We start from the raw sequence: 16979 nt of genomic DNA on the forward strand, positions 1-16979 counted from the left end.
TATCTGTTGCACCTCTCAGCTCTCAGTCTGCCAGCTAGAAGAGGGCTAGGTGCACCTTCCCACCTTTCTCTGAACTGTTTCTAATTCCACTGCATGATTTCTGATTTGGAGTTGGGAGAGAGATGGGAGGAGGATCCTCTTCACTAGCTACACTAGCAGAACACATTGCTCACCTACAAATAGCTTTTTTCAGCCAGTGTGCGAGGATAGGTCTCAAACTGCTTAGTTTCCTGCCAGCACAGCACATGCACATGCTCAGAAGCCCTTCATTTTGGCATGTCCCAAGGAAAAAATGGGTGTCAGGATGACTTGCATCTGCCAGTGTATTTTCTGTAACCCCACTGGCATGGCCTTTTCTCCTGGACATGGAAAGCAGCTCCCTGTCTGGAGGGTGGTATTTCTGGTGGGAGCAGCAGCCAGTTTCCAGGGACTGCCTCACCATCTCTTCACTTGCCGGGTGACCTCTTTGCTGAGAGATTGCTTGTGATCATCTGGGACTTGGAGAACAAACTTCAGAAAGAGCAATCAAGCAAGCTACAAGGGAATGTTATTGGCTGTGTAAATCTAGAGACTGTCATTATGTACAATATATAATAAAATTTTCAAATGTTGTTACCTAAATCTCTGTTCCTGTAGCACTTGCATTTTTTACATCACAGTAAATCAAATTAATAAACACAGATGTGAAGACCAAACAAATCCTGAAAGGTGATCTTGTTACAGCACTTACTCAGCAGATGCAGAGTGCCAAGTGGCATTTCCATTGTCTGAAGCAGCAGTTTTACTGAATGATAATGCTGTTTATAAAGGTCAGCTACTTGTCCAGGAGATGTTCCTGGGAATTCTTTTTCTTCCCTGAGCTCTGTTGCAGTACAGTCTGGGTCTAAATAAAAGGCACGTCTATGTGAACAGAGCTGAGGTGATGCTGAAATGCTGCCTGGGGCCATAAGAAATGGAGCTCCAAATATGAAGGTTTTCTTCCAGAATATTTTGAAGGAGACCTGGGCTTGTCAATGTGTGCTGAGAAGTGGTTCGATGTCACAGAATAGCTGAAGTTGGAAGGGACTGCTGAGATTTTCTAGTCCAACCTGTCTCCCTAGAGCAGGGTCACCTACATCATCTGACATGTACAGGTTCAGAAGTGTTCCTTAATGTATAATTTTAGATTCACCTATAGAATACCTGGGTACTGTTCCATGTCCTGTCCCAAAGCAGGATAACATAGGAGGGGATATTCTTCAATCTAAGTTTTCTGAGGGTAATAAAAAAAAATAGTCAAGTTGGGGTGTCTTGTTTTAAACTATATATCTCAGGTTATCACCGTTTCTAGGGAGGGATGGTGTGACTGTATCCAGTTGGGATGTGTATTCAGATATATAGATTCAGAAATACTCCCAGGTCTTGTGGTTTAATCACAACCTTTGCCTGTAATGAGAAATGCTGCCCATATACGTGCACAATCCTCACTGAGTTTAGCAGCAGCTGATCCTGGAACTGTTTTGGCCTGCGATGTGTTTTGGTATGTAATACAATAGGCCCGAGGAAAACGTGTGGTGTGGATGTAGTTGCTGTTACAGCTGCGAGGCTAAGAGCCCTTCAAAGTGTTACTCTGCAAAAGAAATCCCCTTCTCCAGCCTATTAGTCAAAACAACTGCTCTGTGTCAAAGCAACACAAATAGCTTTTAGCCAAAAAGCCTTTCTAACTGCTGTTGCTCTGAGGCCATTCTGCTCTGCCCGATTGCTGTCCCTATACAAGGGGTTAGTGTAGTATGCGGCTTAATAAATTCCACGGTTGGATTTCTATTGTCTCTTTGTTCTTCGTTGCCAGGGAAGCCAAATATTATTTCTGTCCTTGAAAGAAGCTGCAAATATGGGGAACGGCCTCAGTGAGAGGTGGGGGAGAAAAGGGACCCTGTGGAAAAATACCTTTTGTGTTCTCACTTATTGCCTTTTTAGAGATAATTGTGGTGATGTGGTAGAACGGGGCTGTTCTGTCTTTTCTCTGTTATTCGGATGTCTTTATTAATGTTATTAATTTATATGCCAGGCTAAGCGGTTCCCTCTCCTTGTGTATCCTTTCATCCCCTTTGGTGCGTCCTGAAGTGCTCCTGGTTAAAAACCAGTACACATTTCTATCTCTCTGTCCCCAGTCTTTCTGTGGCCCTTGTTACTTCACTTTCATACGTCCTTATTTTTCCCTGGTCTTGGATATAGAAATGGGATCATCTCCAGATGATATTTGGGAAACTGAGGGATGATACCAAATGAACTGTGCTGGGAATTCTTCTCTGGCCCTGAGTCTGGCGACCAGAGCTGACCTTCGTTATTGGCACAAGAGAGGAGATAGAAGCTGTCTGTGGATGGCCTTTTGGTCCCGAGAAGCTAAACTAGAATGGCTAAACCTCTGTACTAGTAAGATAAACAGAGCTGGGGAAGTGCTGAGTACTGCCACACAGTTGTCCTGCTTAAGCTTTTGCACACTCAAGGTCACTAATTTGACCTGCACTAGGTAGCGATTTCCCAGTCACTGCCAGAGCATGGCTCAAGAGAACATGCAAGCTGTCCAAATAGAAAAGTTCACCTCATTTTTGGGGAAAGGAGAAGAATGCCATCATTGTAGCTTATCAGTCAAGCTAGTGGTGTTTGGTACCTCTCCCTTAGGGATACGGATTGACCCTGGGCTCATTTTATGTACATAAATGCAGTCTTCTTTGTTTTCTCTTCTGTAGGATTCGCTTTAAGATGTAGGTACTAAAGGCAAAAGCTATGGAGGAAGTGACTACAGGAATAGCAAAGGCCGAGAACACCAGGGTCTCTCCAAAGACCACGTTCTAGCACTAACAACTGCTGTACTGCTGTAAGAGAAACCTCTGTAGAACCCCAAAGGGGTCACCTGTGTAGTGTTGCCACCCTGTCAACCTTCCATACCCAAGATGAGCTCCACAATGGGGCAACCCTTGTTGGAAGAATGTCACGAAGCCATTGCTCAGTGCTGTGGTACATAATGACCACTTCAGCTCATCTTTCTTTTGATGCTTCTAATGAAAATATGCTTGAGCTAATTAGACGAGGCTCCCTTCACAGTCAGTGGTAAACTGGTCCAGGCATGATTTGTCTGACCTCTACTCCTGTTCTCGGTTGGATATCTACTTTAGAACAAAATGTTTTGCACCTGATACTGCTTGCTTTCCTCTACTGACTGTATGGAGAGAGCTCAAATAGTAGCTAAACCCCATGCCAGGTGGCATCCGAAAGGCAGTCTCAAAAAAAAAAAGAAAAAGAATCTGAGGACAGGAATTTAACAGCTCTTGATAATGAAACCTAAATCAGAATAAACTAATTTAGCCAGTGATTTTGAGTGCCACACCAAGAAGACTACAAGTTCTGTTAGTGAGTGACGTGATTCCTCAGGAAAAATAAAGCTACAGTTAAATTGGAGAGACATTTTGAGACGAGCAAGGTTTTTCACTTGAGTACCAGGAAACTATGGCTTGTTTAGCAGGCAGAAAGCAAGCTCCTGCTTTAGTTCTTGATCTTCAGCCCAAAGTATGGAGACCATCCTGCCTTTACTCCCAGTGCTAATTACCTGTCCGTTCCTGCAATGCCTTTCCCAGGAGGAGCACGTGGAAGTGGGGATTAGCTTTGGGCTGGTCGGGCAGCCTGACGGCTTGAACTGGTAATGCTCAGGATGCCTGTCTCTTGTTAGTGTTGTTTATATCAAACTAGAAAACCAGTTTAGTTGTGAAATCATCCCTCCTGGTGCCCTGACAACATTTATTGTTGCTTGAAGTTGTCCAGTTACTTGTGAACGGTAAATCCCCTCTTGGCTGAAATCAATGACTAAAACAGAAGATGCTGATTTGGCAGTTTTGACTGGCTGTTGCACACACACACACTGCACTATCTATTAAGACAGTATTTGAGTTTGCAACCGAGCCATTGGAGATAGGACACATCAGAAATCAGGTAACATTAATGCAAACCTACTTTTTAATCTTAACTTTTTCTCGTTTCACAGCCAGTCTGAGCTCCCTTTTCTCCTGGGTAATTATTATCTCTGCATAACACAATCCTTTCTGTCACCAGGTATGGTGTTGAGATCTAGGAGCTCGACCACAGGGTCACTTACAGATGGATATTCTTGCTCAAAATCTTTCTCTTTCCCCCTTTTTAGTATTTTAAGGCTGCTCCCTTTCTGTTTCTCTAGTTTCCCTACTTTTGATCCAGCACCCACGATGTTTTCCTGGGATCACACTTCTGACAAATTAGAAAGAGATTTTTTTGCCTGCCTCCTGCACCCTCTGTCTCCTTTTGTTTTCCCTTTATTCATTTCCTTCTTTATCCCTTACTCTGCTTCTTCCTTTCACTGTTTAGCCTTTTCTATCTTGTCTCAGTCTCTCCTCATTTCCGTTCCTCTCTCGGGGTTCATAAAGCTGCCAAGACCTGGCCAAAGCAAAGAAAAATATGTATTTCACAGGCAAAGGTCATGCAGAGGGCAACATCATGGTTCTTATTGCAGGTCCTGGGGAAAAGGATGCAGATTTGTGTCAGAGCTGTTGCTCTCATTAAGTTAGTCAAGCCTACCATAAATATGAATAAATAAATAAAATATGGAATATAAAGCAGGAGGAAAAGGGAGATGTTAAAATACCAGTGATGGAAACAGGCTAATTGTTTGTATTTTCTTATATATTTTCTATATTTTCTTGCCTAATTGTTATATTTTCTCAGGTGGTGAGTTCTAGGAGAATTAAGCTCAAGGTCTGTGATCTGGAGGGGAACCACAAGTGTGGGTTCTCTGCTGTGTCTCAGCAGAGCTCACAATATTTGTCTGTGAGCTCTGTGCCTTCCACAGACACCAATCTGTCATTGTCCTGAAAAATTTCCTGCTTCTTCAGTGGAAAAATTGCTAGGTGGCAAAGCAATCCAGACTGATTTGATCTAGTTGAGCATGAAAATTGCCTATCCCCTACACGTATTACACAACATAAATGAGGGAGTTTCACAGTCAAAAAAAAAAAAATCATAAAAATGACCATCAGAGTGTTGAATTGCTCATTAAAACCAGTGAGAGAGACTAAAAGCTGATGGGAAGTGTTTTTCTGTAGGAGAACTCTCCACCGCCAAGATGGTATTTGCACATGTAGGTCACGCTGTATTATTTCATGCAAGGTAACAGGATTTCAAATTTGCTCTCTAGGATCACAAGAATCGTTCAACATTTTGACCTGCTGGTTGAAATCTACATTTTTCAGGGATGTGCAGGCTGCTTTGAGGGCCCCAGAGCTGCCTTCTGGTCCTGACTGCAAGGAGCATACGTCTGCTTGTGATCGCTTTAGCAGCAGCTCCTGCAGGGTTATGCACTTTTGCCTTCACTCCTGCCATTTGTCCTAGTCTGAACAAAGCTACCGTCTCTCTGTACTCATAGTCTTGACAGAAATAAGTTCTCCCAAATGGGCAGAAGGCTGTTTATTCAGCGTTGGTGTTTCTTAGCCCTTGTCAGATTGTCATGGTTTAATTCTTGATTTGCTTAAAGAATCGGTCAGTGCACATACTTTTGTCTGTCATTCTTGTGGTCCAATAGCTATTTTCACTGTCCCAGTGTAGGGTGCTGTGTAAAACCTTTCTTTTAATTTGGGTGATAGCAGGTAATTCGCTGTCACTCCCAGCAAAGCTGTGGACAAGGGCCAGGCTGCTTTGAGGCACTTACTGCAGCTCTGCAGAGGTGCATGTAACCATGTAGCAAAGCTGATTCGTGTTTCCTTTGTTGCATGTTTCCAGCACACAAACATACCCTTCCCCACGCATTTGCCATGGTGAAAATCTGTGTTTTGGTCAAACTGAACAGTCACCAACTTTCCTGTGCTGGTGCTCTGACATGCAGCAGTTGGTTACATGACAGATGCTGAATATTTCCTATTGCCAGAATATTTAGGAAATAATTTTCTTTGGTATGTGGTGAACTGGTGAACCAAGGGCCTCCAAAATATTGGAATAAAAAACAAAACGTGCATTTATCATGCATAAGAGTGCACCAGAAGACTGCTGTTGCTCACTGTCCTCACCAGCCTTGGCTACAGGTGACATGACTAAGGAGAGCCTAAGAAGGAATCTGATGGAGTGACAGTGATGGTTTGCAGGTTGGTTACGCAAGCCATGAACCTGCAAATCATGGCTTAGGTGGAGGTGAGCTAAGATGTTGATCACCATAAAGTGTTCTTGGCCTGTTGAATAAGTAGTAAGACATTCAGCGAACTCAGAACATGTCCCAAGGCAGGTGCACGGATCCATCCTCTGTTACATAAGCACTGCGTTGGGTAATCGTTTTAGCAACACATGAATAAGCTGGCCCTTGAAATACTGCACAAATTTGATTTCAGCAGTTTTAGTGACTGGTCCAGGAGGCACAAAAGGGCTGCCAGTCTCTTGCCATAAAGTTGAGCGTCAGAATGCCCTGGGAGCAGGCTGAGTGTGGGGACAGATCTTGTTTGGACACTTAAACTTAGCTGCAGTCAATGCTGCCAGGAGACAACAAGCTTTGGGGTTGTTTTCTTAGCTGGCATCTTTTCTTTTGCATGTTGGACTTCAAATATGGATTTCCAAGGTCAAATTTGTTTTCTGTAAGAATTGTCACAGGAAGGGAAGGGATCAAGAGAACTTCATTGTGGAACTGGAAGTCAAAATGAACAGCAGAGGAACTTGTCTACGTGAGGAGGTTTACCAGCAAAGATGCATTGGTAGTTAAGCAAGCGTGTCCCCTCAGAATACTTTTACTGTGGGAAGCTATACAGGTATCATCACGGCAGCCTAATTGTACCACTGCAGCTTTGCTGTTAAAAAATCCCTTGTACATAAACCATCTAGCGAAATTTGTCCTTTCCATAAAATAAACCAGTTGCAACTTAATTTAGAAGAGCAACGTGACCCCTGTGGTGTGAGCTCTTTATCACTAGTTAGAAAGCAGCACAAAAGGCACAGTGAGCCGTGCTGTGATTTATTTGTGTGGTGGTTGTGCTGGGAAGGGACTTGGTTGAAAGCCAAGAAGAAAGAGCCAACTGAAGCTCAGGAAGTATCACCCATGTAGTTACTTCACCTGTAAAGCAATGATCTTACTGAGGATGTATCTCTAGAATGAAGTACTGCCTACTTTGTCTATGGGACACGGAGATGTCCTTTTCGGGTTGTAGGAAGTATGCTCTAAATCTCTCCCCAAATTACAGCTTTCATTCTCTGAGTACTGAGCAAACCCCACAAGGCTTCTCAAGGTGACCTATTAACTATCTTTAGGTTATAGTATAAGATATATCTTATAAAAATGATTGTGTTATGTGCAATATACTTTATATAACCATCACGTAATACATACTAATGCATGTTAAGTTACAGTTTTTGCAATTAAAGTAATACATTACGTATTAATATTTATAGTATTATAACATAATTTTTATGAAGTGTTCTGAGAAATTTTGCACTGCAAAAAATGAACTCCACAATTATACTGGAATTCAAGATTCTCCTGTAACTTAAATTAGGTAAAATATTCTGTAAGTTTTTTTTTTTCCTTTTTTATGTATGTGTATGTGTGTATGCACATGAATACATATGTATGTACGCACACATGGAATTTGAAGTGAAAAGTTTTAGGAGCTGCTAAATCTGGTAGCCTGATAGAGTCAAGGCTTCTACAGCTCTCCATTCCAGGTCCAGGCAGTAGTGAGGCTGAGCATCTACTGCTGATAGACATGTGTGTGTCTCTGGCCACACTGATCTACACGGGCAGAAACACTCAGCATTCATGCAAACACAAACTTCAGGTTGGACAGGTTGGACAATGCAGGTTGGACAATGGCTGGCAAAAGCTTCATCAGCTGCCTCATGCCAAACCATTTCTTATTACTCCTTGGAGTTCTCTATTTCTCAGAAACTGTAGAGCTGTGGTGACACATAGTGTTTGTAGGATGCAGTTCAGCAGATATATCTCACGCAGTGCTATTCTGATATCTCATGCAGTGCTACTCTGATATCTCAGGGAACAGTGCTCTTCATTGTTTGGCAAAAGTTTTTGTGGGCTTCTGATGTGAACTAGATTGGTGAGCTACATTTGAGTTAAAATCAGCCTGAAGAAAAATGAAGAAGATAAGTTTCTAAACCCATTTCAGTTCCATGATTTAGTTCATACCATATCTCAGCAAATCTGTGTGTTGGCATAATGGACGAGGCTTTGATCTGAAATATAGGAGCAGGAATAAACAGGAGAGGGTTGGAAGTTGTCAAAGTCCTGGTGCAGCTCTTTACATTCAAAGTCTATGTACTGTCAAATTTCCTTCAACATCGTGGCTGCATGCCTGCACCCATTCAGCTAGTAAAATAAGAGTTTTTAAAAAAATACTGAAATGCAATGGAATTGGATGGACAACCCCTCAAAGTATAGGTCACGATACTGGTGCAAGATTATAAGAAAGTGATAAATTGGAGGGAGTCAAGTGGAGGGCCAGTAGGAAGGGGCTGGAGCACATGGCATAGGAAGGGAGACTGAAGAAGAGAAGGCTGATTTCCTTCCTTCTGCTTCCTAAAAATGGTTGTAGATAAGACAAAACTAGACTCCTTCTAGAGGTGTACAATGGAAAGGCAACAGACATGAGTTAGAACAGGGTAAATTCTGAGCAATTACATGAAAAGGTTTCTCATCACAAGGGTGGTGAGGCACTGGCATGGTTTCTTCAGAGGCTGGAGTGTTCCTGTTCTTGGTAGTTTTCAAAGCTCGGCAGAAAAAGGCCCTGAGCAGCTTAATCTCAGTTTGAGATAGCCCCTATTCGGAGGAGCACTTTGGACTAGATGACCCGCAGAAGGCCCTTACAGCCTAATTTTCCCTATTATTCTAGAAAGATAAGAGTAAAAAATAATATATTTTAAACTCTATTTATTTGTCTTTACAAAACTTAAAAGATTAGAAAATAATAATAATAAAAAACCTTCATAACCATATCATTTAAAAAATATTTTTACAAAAGTAAGTTCTCAACCAACCATAGACTTGCAGGAGATTCAAAGAAAATCATCTCAGATGAAGTTCACATAGTAAACAAGATTTTTGCACTGAATTTTTAGAGCAATTCTTTAAAGTTCTAGACCCCAAAAGTTGCTTGTTAAATTCTCTGGAGTTCTTCCAAGATCCTGTGAATGGGCTGTGTAGTATTTTATTAAATTCTATAGGAGTTTTCAGTTAGAAAGTTTAAGGGAATAAATAGGAGTAATATTTACTACTATCTGTTTTAGATTCAAGCCTGTGGAGTTGAAAACCACCATGTTTCAATTTCAGTCACCCCTAGCCCTCCCCAATCTAATTTTCACTACCTTCTCATCCTTACACAAACCCAAGGAGACCTATGAAATACTGTTCAGCATTTACAAAATGTTACCTTGTTTAGCCTTGAAATACTGGCACTTAGCCGCAGTTCTACATTCACTCCTGTTTTAAAGCAGTTTTTCTAAGTTAACACCGGATACTGTTTGGAGCTGCAATTGCCGTACAGAAAATCAGATAGTGCGCGAGGAAGTGTTGACTTCAAATGAAAATATTTTCCCAAGTATGCTTACAAGACGTTCAAGCTTTTCTTGTGCTGTGCGGTATCTGAAAGGTGAAAGGGTTGGGGGAAGTAGCTGAAACGAAAGCAAATCTCTCTGTAGAAGGTTTGTAATAGCAAGTTTTAATCTCCAGTATTATTAACAAAGCAAAACAAACCCTACTTGTCCATACTAGGCTGCTCTGTGATTTGAGAGAGTTGCTGTTACTGCTGCAACCACAGGATTATCAGTAATGCCTGGTATGAAATGCACTCATTGAGTTACTCGTTCTGGCTTCAAACCTCGACAGGGGTCACGTTTCAGCCCTGTTTGCCTATCCTAGTGGTGTGTTATTCTATTCCACTGGCTTCGCACTGTTTCAGAGAGATGTTAGCAGTATTGGTGTTCTGCATATAAAGAATAAGGTGAAATTCTACAGTCCATATCTATCTGAAAAAGCCTGGTGTAGGGGCAGCCTGAGCTCCAGAAAGCTATCTGATTAAGGCTTCTCCTGGAAGAAAGTTCTGTTTCATATTCAGAGTCACAAAAAGATCCACAGGGAAGCTGAGGAAATTAGAAGAAAATAACATTAGATAGTTAAAAAGCAATATGGATAAAAAAAAAAAAGAGAGATAAAACAAAAAAAAAAAGAATCCGTGTACACCAGGAGCAAGGCAATATTTTGTTAATGAACACAGTTAATTTTATTGACTTGATTTGTTTCAGATAATGGGAAATCACTTCTAAGGATAAGGATCTTTGTTCATGTATTTGATTTTTCTTAATTATATGTACACAATTCTATATTTGTAACTATAAATGCTCAAAATTGGGTATTCTAAAAAGACATTATTATAGCTTAAATATGGCTTGATGCACAACGTTCTCTGGCTTGAATTATGTGTGATAGTTCATTTGTCATTAAAATCCTTTACATTTCCTTGTTATTTATTAAAAGATTATAATCATATCAAAAGGGTACAAAGAGTAAGTTTTATTGTGATTGTGTCCATTCCTCCAACACACACAGACTGAGATATTCCCCAGTGAAAGATGAAGTTTGTCTTTTGATGTCTGGTGAGATGATGTGTTGCTATGGACCTTGTCAAGCAAAACTATATTTAGTAGAAGCAGAAGAGGTCTTACCATTTTTAAACAACCATGGTTAATTAAGATATATGTATAAGTGCATGCTCTACTATTATCATACATCTGGCTTGCAGGAAAGCTCTTGTATCTATGCTTTTGTGAACCACTCAGTTGCTTTAGTTTCAAAAAGGCAGGACTGTAGCTCTGTAAGAATAAGTGAAGGATGATGTTTAGATTTGCAGTACCTATAATATTCTGTATGAAACTGTTCTTCTGTAGTCCACATATGTATTAAGGGTTAGAAGTGGCTCCTGGATGAGAACTGAGCAACAATTCCCTGAAGGATTGGGAAAAAATGGTGAAAATGGTTCCTGGGAACTGACGTTACTGGGTGAGATAGAGTTACAGTCAGCACTAAGGGCTGTGTTTGGTGAGTAATGGAGAGTAATTGCTGATGACTGATAGAAATCAAACTTTGGTCTTTGAAAAACCAAATTGCAAGCAGTGTTTGAAAGAAGCATTTCCTTCTTGTCAGAGGAAAACATGTTCTATCATTTTTGTGATATAAAACACACTGTCCTCAGAGTGTAAATCTCTGCTTTAGTAATGACATTGGCCTTTTAAATCGAGACGTTTAGCACATGACTCCTCCAGACTGGTTTACTTTGGGAATATGAAAGCCTACCAGCAAAGATTCCATGTCCTTGTCACAGTCCTTAAAAAAAAGAGAAGTACTAAACCCAAAGGATTTTGACATCTGTTTTTTGTTATCCCAGATTTTAAAAATGTACAGCATTTTGGAAAGTTTTGTTTGGCCTAATGCTTTAGTTTTCTTCTATATTTTTAGTATGCTTTCAAGATGAAATATATATTTTAAAGAAAAGTTCAAATTGCCGCCTGCTCTAACATTGTCTTCCGTAGACAAGCTAATGAGCGAATCACCAGAAAATTTCCTGATAAAATCATGAGAATTAATGTCACTTTCACTCCAAGATGAACCATGAAAAAAACAGAGTAGATTTTACTGTGGCCTTACAGCTGAAATGTCTTCCTCAAATAATTGCTTTCCTTCATGTCCTGGATACAGCAATGCTTATTTCACATCCCAGAATTTGAGGATGAAGAAAGAAGCCATCTTCAATAAAAGCCTGCTGTATCTGTGTCTGGAGTGGACACTTGGAAGGCTGTAGCTTCTATTCCAGATAGTAATGCAGGGTTGATGGGGAATTATAACATCATTCAATAATACCTTTTTCATCTCAGTTTCTTGACTGTCATTCTGTGGTCTGTGAATAGCTGATTGGTGATCTGCTGTATCATTTTACTAAACAAAAATACGCTCTTGCAGCCACCAAAAAAGATTTTTTGCATGCTTGCCAGGAAAGAGTCAGAGCTCTGTAAGCTATTCCTTTTGTATTTATGAAGTGCTTCTCGCTTTGGTATACAAGTGCCACTGAAGTCCTCAAACACCTGCCCGTGGCTACATGTTTATACACTTCACTCAGTAAAGAGCCTTCCTGTAGTTCCCTCCCCGGTACCACATGCTGGTCACTGGAGACTTGTCACCTAAAACCCAGCAGCAATGCTGAAAACAACTTAGATTTTGGTTTACTGAAATATGAATCAACGGGTAAAGAAATGCCAACATTTTCAAAAGAACTGCCAATGAATATAGTGCAAATTGGGCACATTTAAAGAGTAAAAACAGAGCATTAACTCTACAGCCTGTTCCTTTTGCTCTTTGAAGGACATGGTGTCATCCCTGATCATGTCCATTTCTAATCCAGTATCTTCTCATAGTGGTCAGTGCCAGATGTTTCAGGCATTGTCCTTTGTTTATCATTACTCAATCACCATCAAAGTATTCAAGCCATTCAATATCTTGAGCTTGAATGAGTTCAAGTTATTTCGAGATTGCTGATGGAAAAGGAGAGGAAGGAGTTGTTTCAACAACTGATCTGCACTAATTGCAGGGGTTGAAACCTTCCCTGATCCTGGATCGGTACTATGAAAGGATAGCACTTCTCACAGAATAGCTGAATATTCAGAGGAGCCAGTGCTGTCTTGCCTGCACTTTGGCTGTATTTCTCTGCTTCCCTAACAGGGAGATCAGCTTTGGGGAAAAGTCCTAATGCACTGGAGTAACACGAAAAGCGAGGGCTATCGGTGTTATATTCTGTTGTTGTTTGTTTGCTTTTCCTGATGCCCATCTTGTTGCCTCACTTTTGAGGGAGAAGAGCTGATCTGACTCCAGGACTAGCATCACACAGAGCATGTATTCTACCGACTGGGAAAGGAAATGCACTCCAGTAGTTCATTTTATCCCCAGAGAACTTCTTTGATCAAGTGATAAAATGGCACTAAATTAAATAGTGATTTTCCCTGATCTGATGCTGCCCTGTCACTTACTCTAATTATTAGGACTGTGTCAGTCTTCTTATAAGCAGATGCTGTCCCAGGGACTTTTAAATTAATATGTGATTTGTATAAATAGCTATTTGGTACACACCTTAAGGCACTGCAGCAACAAAATTGCTAAATGAGAACTACAGGCTAAAATTTAGAGAAATCAGAGAATCTAGCCTTCATAAGCGAAACTTAAATGTCTAAGTTAAATTACTGTGTGTTGATTATCTCTAAGAACAATTATTATAGTTGCTCCAGGCACCTTAAAATTCCCTTGGACCAGTATTCTCTCACACGACTCCTAGGCAGTGTTAGTATGAATAAAAAACTGTTCCTGGTAAGAGATCTGGATGAGGTTATACTATTTTGGAACATAAGAGGAATTTGCTGGATATGACCTTGGGGCCAGAGAAAAGGCCCTGGGAGTGTTTAATTTAGTGAAGTAAAGATAGCTTTCGGATGCATATACAAGGATAGCTCAAGTTGACATTGAAATGATTCTCAGGAAGCAGCATGAATGCTCTCAAACCACATGAATTGTGCTTCCCTGTCTGCATAATCATGACAGTCCTGGAGAACATGCTGGCGAACGTAAGTAAGCAGTGCACTTTGCAGCAAGGGAAGGTAATTGCATACCAAGCTGGCCTCTCGGTATAACAAAGATGTTGACAATCAGGAGAGAGTCCCTTTCGCGGCCAAGAAGGCTAGGGTACTGGAGCATGTGATAGGTAATAAGAGACTGAGGGAAGTGGTCTGTTCATCTTGGAGAACTAAAGAATAGAGTGGAATCTAATTACTGTTTGCCAAGATCTAAAGGAGTTGTAGAGGAAATGAAACCAAACTTTTGTCTGAAATGCACAATGACAGAACCAGAGGCAATAAGTAATCATTATGACGGGTTAATCTTGCCTGTTGTTAAGCGTTGGCACAAGTTACCCAGAGAGGCTATGGAAGCCCCATCCTTGGAAATATCCAGAACTTCACTGGACTAGGCCCTGGGCAACCTGGTATAAATTGGCCCTGCATTGAGCAGAAGGTAGGACAAAATGACTTGCAGAGGTACCAGCCTAAAGTATTGTATGATTATGGACCACCAAGATGATAACCACATTTATGCCATTTTCTTAGAAAACAAGCCTAAAATATATGTCAGGTTCCATTTTAGGACTCTGTCCAAGTATTACTCATTTCTCTAGATGGTCTTATCATTACTCTCTACCTCTAAAGAAAGAGGTACAGGAAGACAGAGACAGGGCATTGTGTGATTGCTGCTGGTAGACTTGTGTTGGTGGCTAGTGGTGGGAAGGGAATTCCAAACTCACTGTACAGAGGAAAAAGCCTGCAGAGTTGAGGGGACTATGGCTGGTGCTGCACTTGGACGTACTGCAGAGTTCCCTGCACGGATGTCTTTATATCAACACCACAGAGATTTCCCCTCAGGCTTGAGTGTGGCAAAGTCAGGAGATGTTTGGCAGTTGCCACAGAAAGCTGACTGCAATCAGCTTTTAGCTCAGCATAATTTTAATGAGGTTTTGTCACCATGCTTTATTCTCATTAACAGCTTTATTGTTGTTGATAATGCCATCCTGTAACAAACAGAAGAGATTTGGTTCTGCATGAGGTTTTTCTTCTAACTTTATCATAATTTTGCGGAACCGGGGAGAAGGCAAAGCTTTTGTGTCAAAGGCCTAGAGTAGAAGATGTAACCAGAAAATCAAAATGGTATATTATGAAGGGAGATCAGAGGTATGACTGGTGTGCTGTGATGGCACAGACCCTCATACAACCAGCTGTAAGTGTTCACACCAAACTTTCCCCTTAGCAGCTGTATGTCTGGGACTTTTTTGCCTGTTATTATAGGATTACAGGAAAATCGAGGTTGGAAGGGACTTTGGTTGTCTAACTTCCTATTCAAAGCAGGGTCAGCTAAGAGGTCAGACCAGGTTGCCCAGAGCTTTATCAAGTAAGGCCTTGAAAACCTCTAAGGATGGAGACTGTGTAACCTCTCTGGTAACCTGCTACACTGATGGACTGTTCTCACAGTGAAAAAGTTGCTCCATATACCCAGACTGAAACATTCTTGTTTTGATTTGTTCTTGATGTTCTTCCACCATACGCCCCTGTGGAGGGCTTGGCTCCATCTCCTTGCTAACCTCCCTGTAGATACTGGCAGGCTGCTATTAGATTTCCTTCTTCAGAGGCTGAACCAGCTTCTTCTTACAGGGCTAGTGCTCCAGCTCCCGACCATCTCAGTGACCCATGGCTGAACTCCCTTCAGTATACTGATGTCTGTCTTGTACTGGGGGACCAGAAATCACATGCAGTATCTAGATGTGGTCTAAATGATGAGTCTGGCTTAGCTGCATTTCCTGTAAACTTGATATCTGTATCAATATAAATAAGTGGTATGAGCAGACTAAGAGTTTGGAGCATCTGAATATTGCTTCCTCTAAGGATATATAACATGGCTGAAGGCCAAATCATCCAGCTTCTCTCTCTCTGTGTCACTGTCTATCTTCTTTTCCCATGTGTAAGCTGAGTAATAAATCCTACATCCCTCATGGGCTTAGTTGTGTGTTTGTTCGATTGTATTATTGTAAATCACCTAAATAAAAGCTATCTGTCACTAATGATGTTTTTTGTCATGTTCTTTTGCAGGTTACATATCACAAGCACTAAAGAATTACACTGACCATGCCTGTGATGGAGAATACATCTCCCTGAGGTGTCCTCACAGAACCACCATCAGCATCCAGTCTTCTTTTTATGGCCGAATTGTACCAAGTCATCAGATGTGTCCCTCCCGCTATCCCCACTCTTATGCAACTTTAATTAAGGAAGACGTTGACTGTTCAGTTGGTACTTCCCTTCAGGTATTGCATGTTAAACTGGCTCTGTTCATTTTTATTTTGATTTTGATTTTTTCTCCTAGGCCAGGCAGCAGCAGTCTCTGTTGGTCCTGCATAGCCCTGCATTGAGCAGTGCTACCCAGCACGGGAACAATGACATCTCACCGAGCTTGGTGGGTGATTCATCTTTGTAGTTTAGACAGAACTGAATTAGATTTTGTTGCTAATGCATTTCTTAATTTTCCTACAGTCCTAGTCAATAACAGTTCAGAAATGAGGTTGAAAAACAAGTACACTGCAAGACCAAATTATGTTTGGGCTGTGTTTAAAGATTTATTTTTTATAGTTCTCCTGCCCAATGGGTAGCTTTTTTAACATATTCAGATTTTTTTTTCTTCAGTTCAGAAATGATTCTGTTTCAAAAGGCTTTTACTCTAGTAACTTGAAACCCAGGGAGAATCCTTGACTTGACTTCTTCTCCTGACTCATTTGGCTCTTAGGCCACCATAAGTGATCACACATCACTTAAGCTTGTAATCTCCCAAACATCTGTATTTAATCACCTCTGTCCATTTGTGTAGGGGTTGTTGGCAATATGTATCCTCCCAAGAGCATATGTGACCAGAAATTCAAAGGATTATTTGGAAGGTGCCAGTGTTAGTCAACTGTCAATAAGAGCAACTAAAATTAGAAACATGAACTGGTTTATGTTGAGATGAGTGGGGTCTGCTCCCAGATGTAAAAGAAAGCCCAACTCTTTCCAAGTGCAGGACTTGGGACTATGAAAATCTTTGGGCAAAGACCTCAAATTTTCTTAAGCACCCTGTGTGTTTATGGCTACGAATCAGTTAGAACTCATAATAAAAATTTATGGCAGAACTAGATTAGTGAACCTACAGGGCTAGTGAATCATTTCTTTTATAATTTGGCTAAAGGCCAGTGTTTCCCACATCACTTTTCTTTCTTGCATCCAGGACTATTTTAGAAGAGTTTACAGCATTTTTTAAAGTATATATGAGTGCTTTGGCTTCTAAATGTCGGTGGTAAACTCTCAAGAAATTGCACAATGTT

The 16979-nt window shown here is 40.9% G+C and overlaps 1 protein-coding gene across 8 annotated transcripts in view; it reads left to right on the plus strand.

The window, feature by feature from the left end:
• The window catches only part of EVA1A (eva-1 homolog A, regulator of programmed cell death), a 201607-nt gene that overhangs the window by 39479 nt on the left and 145149 nt on the right, over nucleotides 1-16979 (plus strand). For 7 of the 8 annotated variants that reach the window (XM_013194549.3, XM_048065714.2, XM_066995032.1 and 4 more), the window contains one exon: nucleotides 15718-15932. In XM_013194549.3, the coding sequence (XP_013050003.1) occupies nucleotides 15718-15932 (215 nt within the window). Of the gene's footprint in view, nucleotides 1-15717; nucleotides 16082-16979 lie in introns of all 8 variants that reach the window. The other variant, XM_066995033.1, reaches the window with a different exon arrangement.

Source organism: Anser cygnoides, chromosome 3 (genome assembly GCF_040182565.1).
Source record: "Anser cygnoides isolate HZ-2024a breed goose chromosome 3, Taihu_goose_T2T_genome, whole genome shotgun sequence".
Taxonomy (NCBI): domain Eukaryota; kingdom Metazoa; phylum Chordata; class Aves; order Anseriformes; family Anatidae; genus Anser; species Anser cygnoides.